The sequence below is a fragment of the Crocuta crocuta genome, unplaced genomic scaffold, assembly GCF_008692635.1.
Source record: "Crocuta crocuta isolate KB4526 unplaced genomic scaffold, BGI_CrCroc_1.0 scaffold30, whole genome shotgun sequence".
In the NCBI taxonomy this organism is placed as follows: Eukaryota; Metazoa; Chordata; class Mammalia; order Carnivora; family Hyaenidae; genus Crocuta; species Crocuta crocuta.
Genome location: NW_027528345.1, coordinates 9,392,932 through 9,405,317, shown reverse-complemented (window position 1 = coordinate 9,405,317; position 12,386 = coordinate 9,392,932). Strand labels below are relative to the sequence as shown.

The following is a 12,386-nucleotide window of genomic DNA, read 5'->3' as shown; positions in this document are numbered from 1 at the left end:
TCGGAGTGCATCTTCCCTGCCTGCTCTAGCCTCATGTCACTCGTAGTCCTGCCTGCCCTGCCCGGGCGCCCTCTGGGGAGCTTTGCCCAAGGGTGAGAATAGGGTGCGGTTGTGAAACACCAGCAGGTGAGGCCCAGTTGTAGCCTGTTGTAGTGTGTCAGCGGATGAGTGGCACTCAGTCTTCAGCACCTTTTTTTGTGGCTCCCTAACGGCTGAGCCCACCACTCCCAGGGGCGCGGAGACGGGAACTGGGGGCATTAAAGAGTGATGAGCTCGGGCGGCTGTGGGGAGAGGGCTGCAGGGCTGGCCCAAGTGCATGGAGTTCAACTTACAGGGACTCTTGGGTCTTTTTGACCCGAGGTAGGGACAGTGTGAGGCTGTGACTAAGCCTTTTCTTCCTCACCTCCCAGAACAGGTCCCTTGTGTGCTGCTGAATGTTTTCCTCCCGGTCCCTGGGCACAAGGTACTGCCTGGGAGTATGGTCCCTCCCGCAGGTCTGTCCTCGTTCCCTTCCCGCTCAGTGGGTCCTTTGTGAGAGGAAAGGAGGCCAGGATACTTCATCTCCTCTAGACTTGGACTGCGCAGTGAGCACCCTGACCACCTGAGCCGGCGGACACACAACAGGAGCCTGAAGGACTGTGCATGGTGTTTATTAGAGATGACAGTGAGGTGGGGGTCTTGTGGAACATGCTCTGTAGGTCACACGCTAGAGCCATGAGGCAAGGGCAGTCGGGTAGACAGGGCCGCTGGGGGCTGGCCGCTCTGTCTTCTCTCTCCCCACCTAACCCTAACGTAACAAGCAGCAGCTATGAATCAGCGAATAAAGTTGGGGCCCTGTTCCCCAGGAGGCATGAGGGCCAAGAACAGAAATGACAGGATGCAAGAGCAAAAAGTGAGGGGGCAAGGAGGCCCCTGTAGCTGTTCCGTATGTCCTCTGCTATACACACTCTCCCTTCCCAACCCCCTAGTCCAGGTTGGCTCCTGTCTGCCGTTCGGGTTGACCACGTTCTCGGTCTCTGGTCCTGTCACACGTTGAGAAGCTTTCCCGACAGGAGAGGAGAACCCTTCCCTTCAGGAGCTTCGGCTGTGAGGCCTCTGGCCCCGGCCTAGCCTGCCTGCTGCTCCAGCCTTGTGTGTGGATGCCCCACTCCAGCTGTGGACGGGAGTGCCACCCTGTTGGGCTTTGATTGTCTCACTTCTAACGTGTGGCAGTGAGGTGAGTGGAGGACCTCAGACCCCAAAGCACAACCTCTGAGTGCCTTGACTGTTAGGACGTGTGCCTGCTCAGGGGCCTCGTTTCTTCCTCACACGATGCTGCCCACACCCACCCTCTTGTCACTCTGAGGGGGCATCCCTTCCCTGAGTCTGGTGGGAAGGCCCCTGCTGAGGGCATCCTGGCCTGAGGGCACTGCCGGTGGGGCAGCTTCTTGTGCAGGAGAGGAAGGTGCCAGGGGTGCAGCACACACAGCTAGTACCTGGAATGGGAGCCTATGGGGGTCACTGTGCCCGGGAGGTAAGGGGGCTCCCTGCTTCTCCCAGAACCTCGGGACCACAGGCAGCCCTGGAGCTGGGGCTGGGCAGGGGGTTGTGGGGGCTGAGCCTAGTGCCAGCCGAACGCCAGTCTAACTCCAACCTGCCTGGAGCGGGCGCCCCAGCCAGCTGTGCCTGTGCCTGCCGGGGCAGAGCGGTGGGAGGCTGTCAGTAGCTGTCCTTGGGCCAGGGCCGGTTGCGCTGCCAGTTCCGGTCATTGTGGTTGTGCTCCGAGTCCTGGGCTAGGAGCCGGTCTTGGGGGTCGTGCCCATTAGCACTAGGCAGCCCCGAGGTGTGTTGGCGGTGAGGCTGGTACAGGTCCTGGTAGGCGTCTGCATAGTCCTCCTCCAGGTGGCGGGAGCTACGCTGCGAAGACCCTGTCCAGGCTTGGCGGGAGCTCTCGCTGGCCTCGTCTGAGGGCATCAAGCTGTCCCGCTCCAGTGGAGAGTGCTCCTCACCACGCTCCCCCAGCAGCTGCTGGTTCTGGGGGCAACATGACAGCTCTAAGTAGGCAGGGCAGACCTTGCCTTGGCCTCCCTCCCACCTCTAGCGGGTGGGGGCCACTCTTCCCCCTCAACTCTCAGTTCCTGGATACAGGAAATGGTGCAAGGAGGGAGGGAGAGGCACCTTCCCCTTGAGACATGGAACACAGCATCTTTGGACCCCTGCAAAATTCAGGCTCTGCTTTCAAGACACACTACGATAAACAGAGTGTTTCTTTTGAACCCAGAAAAGTAACCTCTGATTACCCGTCTCACTGATTTATTCCCTCTCTCATCAGGAAGTTCCTTCACCCATCTGCCCTGGCTCTGCAGAGCACAGCTGAGTTCTCTGATCTTTTGGCCTTCAAGCTGGAGGCCAAGGACAATCGCCTGGGCCAGGAGCGGGCAGTACTTTGGCTGGTTCAGCCTGAGCATCTGTGCCCACTGCAAATGGGTACCTGAAGTCCGGGGATGGCACTGGGAGCGCCCAAAAGTCCAGGGCCAGGGGCTGGGTGGTGGGTGGCCCTCCAGTAAACCTCTAGGTACTCAGCCAGGTGCTCACACGCATCCTCCAGCTGGTTCTCATCCAGAATCACATCAAATGACTCCTGGGGAAGAGAGGGGAAGGGGGAATGTTGGCTGCCTCTTGGTAGCAGCCCCCCACCTATCTCCCTCGCTCTCCCTGCTCTGGAAAAGCTAGAGTGGGCACAGGAGTAGCTGACCCAGGCACTCACCGGTGGGCACTGAACCAGCTTGTCATATGCCATCATCTGTACAGTCAGGTGCTTCATCTGTGACTTCCCCCGGGAGCGGATGAGACGCTGGAGGACCTGAGGAGGAAGGGCAGAGCTGGGCCTAGAGAGAACCGGGCATGTCCCCCACTTGTGCTACAGCATCAGGAGCAGGTGAGGATGATTCACAAGGGGGCAGCAGGAAAAGGGAACTCAGGATCCCTCGGGCAGGAACCAGGCAGAGTGGTAGCATGTTCTGGGAGGGCCTCTCCCATCGCTGTTGATATACCTTTGGTGAGGACACTTTGACAAAAACGATGATGGGGGCCAAGGAGGTCTTGGCCAGCTGTGCCGGGTGGTTGATGGTGTCAGCATCCAGCACTACCAGCTGCAGGGACTTCGCCAGCTCGAATATGCGCTCGATCTCACTCTGTACTTCCGCTGTGGAAGGGGGCAAGTGAGCCAAGACGCTCACTGCAGGGCTCTACCTACTTCTTAGTCCTGTGGGGCCATAGGCGCTCCCACGTGGTGGATGGGAAGGGATTGGAGGGAGAGGATGTTCATCAAGGTGCAGGCAAGCAGTGAAACAGGGAACCGGGGAAACTGGGGCCGTTCTTGCCAGTCCTGGGGCAGGTAGAGAAGCTGGCAAGACTGCAAGGTGCCAGGGAAGGGAGAGGTAGGAAGAAGGGTCTCACGAAGGCTTGAGTGGGTGCAGAAGCAGGAGACCGGGACTTCTCACCAATGCTGGAGCGGGCGGAGGAACGCTCAATGATGGTCCTCTTGCCAGGATTGTTGAGCACAGATCGCTTTGCCAGTGAGAGGTCAGCTGTGACTCGGGTGATGGAGATCCTGGGGTGGCGGTGGAGAATCACAGCCCACCCCTAAATTTCAAGCCTTGGGCTTCTCCTTACCCAGCTCCCACTAACTTTCTTTAGAAAAGACCTTGCCACAGGCATCTGGAAGGTGATAATGATCTTCTCCCTGGTTCTCATGCCCCCTGAGGCCAGAGAAACTTACCTGCCATCAAACCTATGTTTGAGGAAGTCGAACAGAGCCTTCTGCATCATGTCTGTGACCTGGGTGGCAGGGGTGAGGGGAAAGGCATGGGATTGACTGGGGCCTTCTTGGAGAGAGGCAGCATCCCAAGGCATGGCCCTGGACCCCGCTCCCTCCACACACAGACCTGGTGGGGGTAGAACACCCCTCCCACTGTCCCTGTGGTCTTCCCAAAGCAGGCTGGGTAGAGGCAACTCTTTGGGGTCAGGGACCTTCTCTCACCTCATAACCTTTCAGAGAGGGTCCCACCAACACCACGGGCCGCATGGAGGGCACCACATCATATGGGGGAACATGTTCTGCCTGCAGAATTGAGCCGAGGTCACGCAAAGCCATGGCCCTGTCGCCTGCCCTACGCCTGAGTGGTGCAGGGCAGATCCAGACGTTCTGGGCTCCCTCCCCTCTCTGTTCTCTTGCCCTTCCAATAATGACTGCCCAGAAATCTGTCCCCACAGCCATAAGCCATGAGCCCCCCCAGCCCATGTCCCTTCCTTGACTCACCTGCTTTTGCTTCTGCTTGGCTTTTTGGAAAAGGAAATAAAAGATTGAAGTTGGTGAAGGGGGAAAAGCCCTGAGGGCATGGTATTTATTCCCTTCCCCAGGGGAGACACTGAGTTTCTCTGAGCTCTTTTGGTCCCTCCACCAACCCCCTCCCACGCAGCTCACCTGGGAACAAGCTCCCTTTCCCCCTGTGTCTTAGTTACCCACCTACCCAAGATGGGTGGGTTGAGGGGAGGCTACCTAGAGATGGCGGAGGGGAGCGTCGGTTGCCAATGTCACTCAGGCCGGAGGGGTTCCCAGATCTCCTGAGAGCAGAAAGGGAGGTCAATTAGCTTCTGTGTGTATGCACGTTCTACACATTATTGAATCATTGTATACATTTCCTTACATCTTAGCTAGTGAGGGAGGTGCATGTGGGCAACATGTGTATTTAAGTATGTTGGCTTCCATATTTGTGCGGTGTTATGTGTACTACGGGTAAAGTGCAGTGTTTGGGGGGGTACGTTTATTGAGTCACAAACCCTGCTCTCACCTGGCCTTCTGCTCCTGCTTGAGCCGGATGCTTTCCAGGCGCTGGGGGCTGGGGATGAAGGCAATGTCCCCACCCTCTTTCACTAGCCTCCCGATCCACCAGTCATTGCTGTACTTCTAGGGGAAGGGGTGGTGAGAGGAGGCGCCCAGGCCTCAGTCCTGGTTCTTCATTGTGAAGGAGCCAGGGAGGCATTCAGGGAGCGGTCTGAGGAAGGCAGCACAAAAGGAGGAGGGCGGGAGAAGGTGCCAGAGGGAAGGGCAGCCAGGTTTGAGCCACCCAAGATTTCAGTGCAAGGCATCACTGATGTCACAGGTAACCTAAGAGGCAAGTCATCTAACTGCTCACTTTACACACATGGAGACTGAGGCCCAAGCCAGGTTTCAGAAGGATGGAGGCCCTGGGGACTGGGTTTCAGATATGAGGGGCGTATGGGTGTGTGTTCTGGATCAGAGCTGAGGAGTCTGGGGGATCTGTTTATAGACTAAGACTGGAGTAAGAGGCATGGGAGCTAGGGCAAGAGCAGGGAGATTAGGTGGCTCCTCTTTGGGGGTGGGGGTTGGTCACCTCTTTAATGTGCAGAAAATCTTTGGCCTCAAAGTTGACTCCAGAGCCCTGGACTGGGCACTCCTCGTCCAGTACGCCACAGTAGCTGACATTGGTCCTCACAGCAAATGCCACAGGTTTGTGCTAGGGAATTTGGCCATCAGTGCAAATAAGGGGAGTCTCACAGTACCCCTTCTAGTTTCAATGCCCCATCAGTAGAAGGTGGAGGCCCCAAAAGGACGCCCCTGACACACACGCTCTTTCACACTCACGAGCATCCTGCCCACTGACCCCTGGGGACTTAGGACCCAGCACAAGTTTCCACCCAGCCCAGCCTGGCTTGCCAGCCCAAGTTGATACCTTGGCCCTTTCAAGCTGCTGCTGAGCCTGGCTTTCCACTTCCCGCCGGGCACTCTCCCGGTCCTCCTCCAGGGAGACGTCTGAGTCCAGAGATGGGCGGCTGGTATAGGAGTCGGCTGAACCCTGGCATGGGGGAGAGGCTGTGACCGCTGGGCACTACAGGCATCCTCTAAACCCTACAGCAGTGCCTCCCTAACCCCAGCCTGTCCATGTCCGTGTAGGGTGGCTGGACTCCAGTGGTCCCTCTCATGTCCCCAAGAAGGGCCCCAGGGCCTCTGGGGCTGCAGGAAAGCCAGCCCAATCCATACGTACAAAGATCTGGGCCCCTCCCCACCCCCAGCCTATTAATACTGCAGCTTTGAATAGAGTCTTCAGTTTCCTCCTTCCTCCCTTCCCTCTTCTCTACCCTGGCCTCTGGGGCAGAGTGAAGGGAGATGTACTGAAGATGATATATTGGAGATGATTCTGAATCTAGGAGACCCAGCCCTCTTGTTCACATCAGCCTGCAAAGCAGCCTGGACCTTATCCCTTTAAAATGCGTGGCAGGAGTACAGTCAGCTGGGAACAGTCAAGAGACGCTGGTTGGCATGGCACTCTCTCCTGAGTGTCAGGATAGAGCCATCTACCCCCTTAGATCTCCTCTCCCCCAGTGCCTACCCTTCCAGGGTGAAGAGGAGGACACAGTGCTGCCAACTCCTGGAAGTCACTTCCTCTCCATGCTCCCCACCCCCACTTTCTTTCCTCTCACACCTGCTGGGGCAACTGGCCAGGTGTGGGCAGCAAACAAGACACAGACTGAGAAGGCAACACAAAGCTGTCTCCCTGGGCCCCAGTGAGGCTCAGCCACACCTACCATCTGGCCTACACCTCCCCAGCCCTTCCCCAAGGGGATATCAGCCCCAGAGGAAGGCCCTGTCAGTGCCAGGCAACCCAGCCGAGGACCCTGGGGATGTAGGGACAGGGTCTCTGGTAACCTGAGCCAGGAGAGTCTCTGAGTCCTGTGAATAGAAACGGTCTTTGGGCAGGGGGTACATTTAGAGGGTTGTAGAGCTCACCAAGAGGGAGATACACAAATGAGTAAGGGAAGCTGGACCTTAGGACAGGAGGAAAGAAGTCAAGATGTCTGGGTTTTTCCGTCAGACTAGAGGAAAGGGGATCTTTTATTTTCTCCCTCAGTTTCCACTCTTTATGATCAGAGGCTTGAAGTGGTACTTCCATTAATTCTGAAGAGCAGGTGACAGAAATAAGGTAGGAGTCTGGCTAAGGGGTCCATGTAGGAGTGTGTGTGTGTGTGTGTGTGTGTGTGTGTGTGTGTGTGTGTGTAGGTTTTAGAATATTCTCAGGCTGAGGAACATTCCTTCAAGTTCACTGTGCATGAGCACTTACAGAAGGCAGCAGAAGCCAGACTCTCAATGGGGAAGACAAACTCACATACCGCCCTCCCCTCTGCCCCAGCCCCACCAACGGCAAGAGGGCTGGTCAGCTTAATATCAGCCCTGAGCCTTGAGCCTAAGCAAACACAGTGTCTGCAGTAGATGGAAAGCATGAAGATAGCACAGAGGGAAAAAGTCTTTCATTTTACAGAGGAGTAGAGTCTGCCTGCTGTTCCTCATCTCTCTTGAGAACAAAATAAGGCTGGCTTGGCAGCAGGAGAAAGAGCGGCTGAGCTCAGGAAGAACCTTTGTGCTGTCAACAGAGTGGGGGACCTCCTTTCAGGGGTCTTAGACACAGGGGATCGCCATCTAATGTGAACAGGGACCAATGGGAAAGGAGGCATGAGGCAAGGCGGGATGATAGCAGATGCCTTCTAGATGTCCAGGCCTGTGCAGGAAGAGGATTCTGACCTTTGCTCCACAGGCTTTCAGCCTAATTTAGTAATCTTAATGTCCCTGCCTGGGCCATCTGGGTTACCTGGCCTCTCACCTCAGGATGGGACTTATAGGATCTCCCCCTAAATGTTTAAGGAATCGTGCTCACAATGGAACCCCCCTCCATTACTCCCAAGTCCTCAGAGCAGGACCCAAGGATGAGCGCATCCTTCATGCTCTGGTATCACTTGGGAGGCCAGGGCTGCCCTGCCAAGGGTGCTCTGGGGTCTTGCCTCCCCCAACCCCCGTTATGCCAAAACAGCCAGAGGCTCAGCACTTTGGAGCTGCCAGGAGTTGGCACAGTGCCCTGGTGGTGCCCCCCTTGCCTGGTGAGTGTGTGGGCAGGCTGCAGCTCCACTCTTGCCTGGCACGGGGGAAGAAGAGGAGGGAGATGAGCCGGTGGATTTATTTAGAGCCTGATCTCCCTCCTACTGCTTCAGAGGGGGCCTCAGGGAGAGCAAGGAGCCAGGCAAGAGAAAGGGAAGGTGGGGGGAGGGTGATCCAGGAACCAGAGAGGGGTGGGGAGCCAGCAAGAGGGTAGCAGGCTGCCCCCAACACCATCCACATGTCAGTCTTCACCTTTCAGCAGCCCTTGCCTTCAGGCAAGGGATAGGAAGAACCTTCTAGGGCCCTCCAGTCCCTCGGAGAGGTTCATTCTCAAGCTCACCTTGGCACCCTGGGCCATACCAGCTGTCCCTTCAACTGTCAGAAAGAGGTGTCCACCAGAGCCTTGAAAATCATCTGCTCTAGCTGCAATGTAATTAGCCTCAGGCCCAATGGGGAATTGGGCCCAGCAGGAGCCCAGTCCCAGAAAAGAACTGAGAGCTGCCTATTCTGAGCTCTCAAACTCATGTGTCCTGGGCTTGGCAGCAAGGGATAGAAGAAAACTCAACTACTTTGACCAGAGTGCTCTGCCCTCCACACCCAGCGGGGACCCCTTCCAAGCCATCTAGTGGTCCTCCCCTAAGGAGACCTTCATGCAGGATGTTTGAGAGAAGGGACAGAGAAGATGCTGCCCCCCTTGGCCCCATCTTTCCAGGCACTCTCCCTGCTCTCTGAGCTCCGGGAATCACTGCCTAATGAGCTGACTTGTCTCAGTGGGTCAGGAGATAAAAGCAAAGAGGAGAATTAAATATTTATCAGTTGCCTGGTTCTCTGAGCAAAGACCTTCCTCTCCATCCCCAGGCCCTCAGCCCCTCTGGCCTCACCTCTAGGCCCTTCATGCTGAGCAAAAGCTCAAGAAGCCCACTGCTCTGAGGACGCCCCAGCAGGAGGCGTGGAATGGATGGGGCTGTCAGCTGGCCCACCCATGTGCCAGGTGCCTAGTTTCCAGCCAGGGAGAGAAGCAGGGTGAGGAAATAAGGCAATGCTCAGGGATGGGCAGCGGAAGGGAATAATGGAGGTCCTCAAGTTTATGATCCTTTTGAGGCTGGTATCTGATTCTCTGATGTTATCCCAGGCTCTCTAAATTTGTCCTTTACTTGAAGCATGGGTCTGAATTGTCCTCCTCCCCCAAAAGCCTCAGCTTCTCCGGTAGCTGTTGTGTTCAGACCCCGTCAATCCTCCTTTGGGAACTCCAGACACTGCGTGTGCCCTCTCTACAGCCTCTATGCTCTCAGTCTCCAGCCTTTCCTCCCTCTACCCTTTAGTCCTGGGCTTCGGGGCCACCTGCTCGAGCCTTTCCCCCACACTACCCCCGCCTTGCGCTCACCCGATACCCCTTGGTCTAGGACTGGAGTCCTGGGGAACCTTGGGCATGAAAATTCATCTCCCCACTTTCCAGGAGCGCCCCCCTACTGGCCCTGCCCCTCCACTGAGGCGTTTTTCAAAGTCCTGAACAGGGGAAGGGTCCAAGGGAGAAGAGGAGTCACCCCAACTTCCCCACCCCCACCCTCACCGTGGGCACTCACCGCCTCCGAGTCCTCAAACCCGGGCACGTAGGAGTCGTCATACATGGGGGAGTCCGGGTTGGGGGGAGCGCGCGGCGCCGGGGGCGGGAGCAGCCNNNNCCCTGCAATGGTACTGGGGAGGAATGGGTTTGGCGAGCCCAAGCCAATGTCAAGAAAGTAGCCCCTACCCCAGCAGGTGCTCGGGCCCCCCTCGGTGCTGGGACCCTGGAGCAAAGAGCCACGTGGCCCAAACCGTGCAAATGGGGCGGTTTTGGGTCCGGCCGCCCCACACCTGTTGCGCGATTAGATTCCATCCTAGCTTGGCCAGGATGGGGGTTCCCTTACTCACTTCCTTGCCAAGAACTGTGCCATGCATTGCCAAGGCATCCGTGGGAACTGGGGGAGGGAGGGGCTGTTTTAGGTGAGCCTAAAGGGAGGGGGAGAGAAACCGGAGGATGGAGGTAGTGGCATTGCCGGGACTGGAACAGAAGGTAGGATACTGGCCACACTAGGGTTGGGAGGATTAAGGGCAAGACTACCGAGTCACTAGTGTAAGGCCAGATTCCCTCCGTAGAGAAAGAATGGGGGGTGGGGTGGCCGGGATCCTGGTTGGAGCCACAGTACCACTCTGTACCAGTTCCTTCCAAGGAGCACTGAGATGTGAGGCTAGAGACAGAGCAACAGCCCTTATCTTGAATAAACTTCCCCAAAGATCCACCCATTTGAGCTCCTTCCCTTCTTCCATCTCCTGAGCAACAGTATTCCTTCGGAGTTTTGATTGCCTACCAGCCCCATCACCACCACAAGGGGGATGTGAGATAGAAAGAGGGTTACGCTTGGAGCCTTTCTGGGCTCATTCCTTCTCCAGTCCCTGTTTGTCACACCCAGGAGGGTGAATGAGGAACCTGCTCATTGCTTTACCTTCCTGAGCTACAGGGGAGTCAAAAAACCAAAACTGACCCAATTTGATGAGATCTATGGAGAAGCACTGCGCATGGGAGCAAGGAAGTCCACCCGATCCAACTGGCTTTCCATTTATGTCAATTGTTCATGTTCCGTTGAGGAGAAAGAAGCAGAGAAGGGGCCTCATCTTAAGACTATTTTTAGCCTGTCTTTGTCTACCCCTGTGAGTGGTGCAGCCCAGTCCTGCTCGTTTATTTGGCAGACAACTTTGTTGGAGCCTTAGGGCTGGGCAGGCACCGCTGGGGGAGGCCGTGGCTTTCACAGTTCGCTCTCCTGAGTCCAGCACCATTTGGGGATTGGTTATTCGTTGGGTTCTTTGGTAGTGCAAGTTCCCAGACACTGTGTTTTCACGTCTGTGCCCTCTTTCTAGTTCCTCAGAACTCCTTGTCTCCTCGTCTTTTATCTTCTGCCTCTTCAGCTCCTTCTGTTTTTTTCCAGAAGGGCAGAAAGGAGCCATGAGGTGTGAAAGAATAAGACTCTCAAGGCTCTCTCTCCTGGGAGATAATTCCAATGAAGACAGCTGCTGGGGCATCTGCTTCTCTTCCCATCCCTGTCCCTGTCTTGCCTTTTGGGACTCTCTCCGCCACCAGGGGGTCCTGGGGATTGTAGTTACTCAGCAGACCTGCCAGCAGCTTCACTCCTTCCTCACACACCTTGTTGTCTTCATCCCCATCTGGGACGGAGTCCAAGTCTGCTTCTGAAGCATGAGTTGCCATGCCAACCACCCCCAGGAGACGGGTTCAAGTTTTCATACCTGGGCCCCTTGGGCCTTACAGGAGCTTCAGAGCTTCACTCTTTTCCTTATCTCTGAGTTGCTACTCAGTGTCCCCTTGCATTTCTCATCTCACCCACACCTGCCTGCTCCAGTTCTCTCGCCAATTTCCTGTCCTGAAACAAGACACGTGCCTGTCAGTATCTAACCCCCTTTCTTTTCTATGGCAGAGCATAAGAGGAGAGCTGAGGGCAAAAACCAAACCAAACCAACCAACCAGACAAACAAACAAACAAACAAAACAACTGATTGGAGGACTGGAGTAGAGGATTCCTACTCTCTTCCCTTGTAGGAGAGAGCTGTTAGGCTGGTAGCTGCCTGGTACCCAAGGTATGGAAGCTGGACATTCCGGGAGAAGCCTGAATAACCAGCTTTGGAAGTGAGAGTTCTCTGGAGCCTCCGGAATACATTCTAGTGTCTCCTATAAGTGCACCAGGAAACTGGTAGATCCTAAGCCCTCTGCATTGAATGAGGAAACTGAGGCAGGAACCAGTACCCCTGGAAGTCCTTCTCCCCAGCAGTCTTTAAGATTTGGACCAAGCCCAAACCCCCAGTTTTCTAGCTGCTCGCTGGAGCCTAGAGAGGGGCACCAGGGGAGTTTGGTGGATCCCTCTTATCTCCGTTCTTTCATCTAGCTCCTTTTTTGGCTCCCCGGGCAGCCCTCCCCTCCCGTCCCAATCCCAGTGCTTAGAAGCTGCCAGCTCTGGCTGCTCCCTCCTTTCTTGCCCGCCTCTTCCACCCTCAGCCTCACCTCCTCGATCTTCCTCCCTCCCTCCCCATCACTGCAGTCTCCCCCAAATGCGGGCCCTCTTCCTAGCTTGGAGTAGGGCTCTCCTCCCACCCACTGGGGAGGGGGCCCCGCGTTTACCTCATTCAGCAGGAAGGTTGCACTGGAGTCAGAAAAAGACATAGACCGGGCTAGCGGTCTTTCCCCCTCCCCCGGGCCAGGGGCTCCGAGGCGGGAGCAGGACCCGGCCGCCGCTCTGCACACTGGCTCCCGCCTGCACGCCTGGCCTCGCCCCACGCCCGCCCGGCTCGCTGCCGGCTCGTGTCCCTCTCTCCGGGTTCCCTCCCCCTTTCCTCCTCCTTCCCTCCCTCTCCCTCCCTCTCCCTCCCTCTCCCTCCCTTTCTCGCCGCCTCTGTCACTCTCCCTCTCCAG

General features: G+C 56.5%; 1 protein-coding gene across 2 annotated transcripts; it reads right to left on the bottom strand.

The window, feature by feature from the left end:
* Window positions 1-634: 634 nt before the first annotated feature.
* Window positions 635-12,177, bottom strand: CACNB3 (calcium voltage-gated channel auxiliary subunit beta 3). Of its 2 annotated transcripts, none has more exons than XM_077753290.1 (13): window positions 12,096-12,177; window positions 5,736-5,858; window positions 5,397-5,519; window positions 4,833-4,948; window positions 4,541-4,605; window positions 4,301-4,320; window positions 4,022-4,102; window positions 3,761-3,819; window positions 3,483-3,592; window positions 3,033-3,184; window positions 2,747-2,842; window positions 2,471-2,620; window positions 635-2,013 (listed from the first exon to the last, which is right to left on the bottom strand). In XM_077753290.1, exons 1-13 carry the CDS (start codon window positions 12,135-12,137, stop codon window positions 1,699-1,701), a joined length of 1,452 nt encoding a protein of 483 aa, XP_077609416.1. In that variant the 5' UTR covers window positions 12,138-12,177; the 3' UTR covers window positions 635-1,698. The 2 variants fall into 2 exon arrangements, with proteins under 2 accessions (XP_077609416.1, XP_077609415.1); XM_077753289.1 differs by lacking the exon at window positions 12,096-12,177 and adding an exon at window positions 9,514-9,602.
* Window positions 12,178-12,386: the final 209 nt, after the last annotated feature.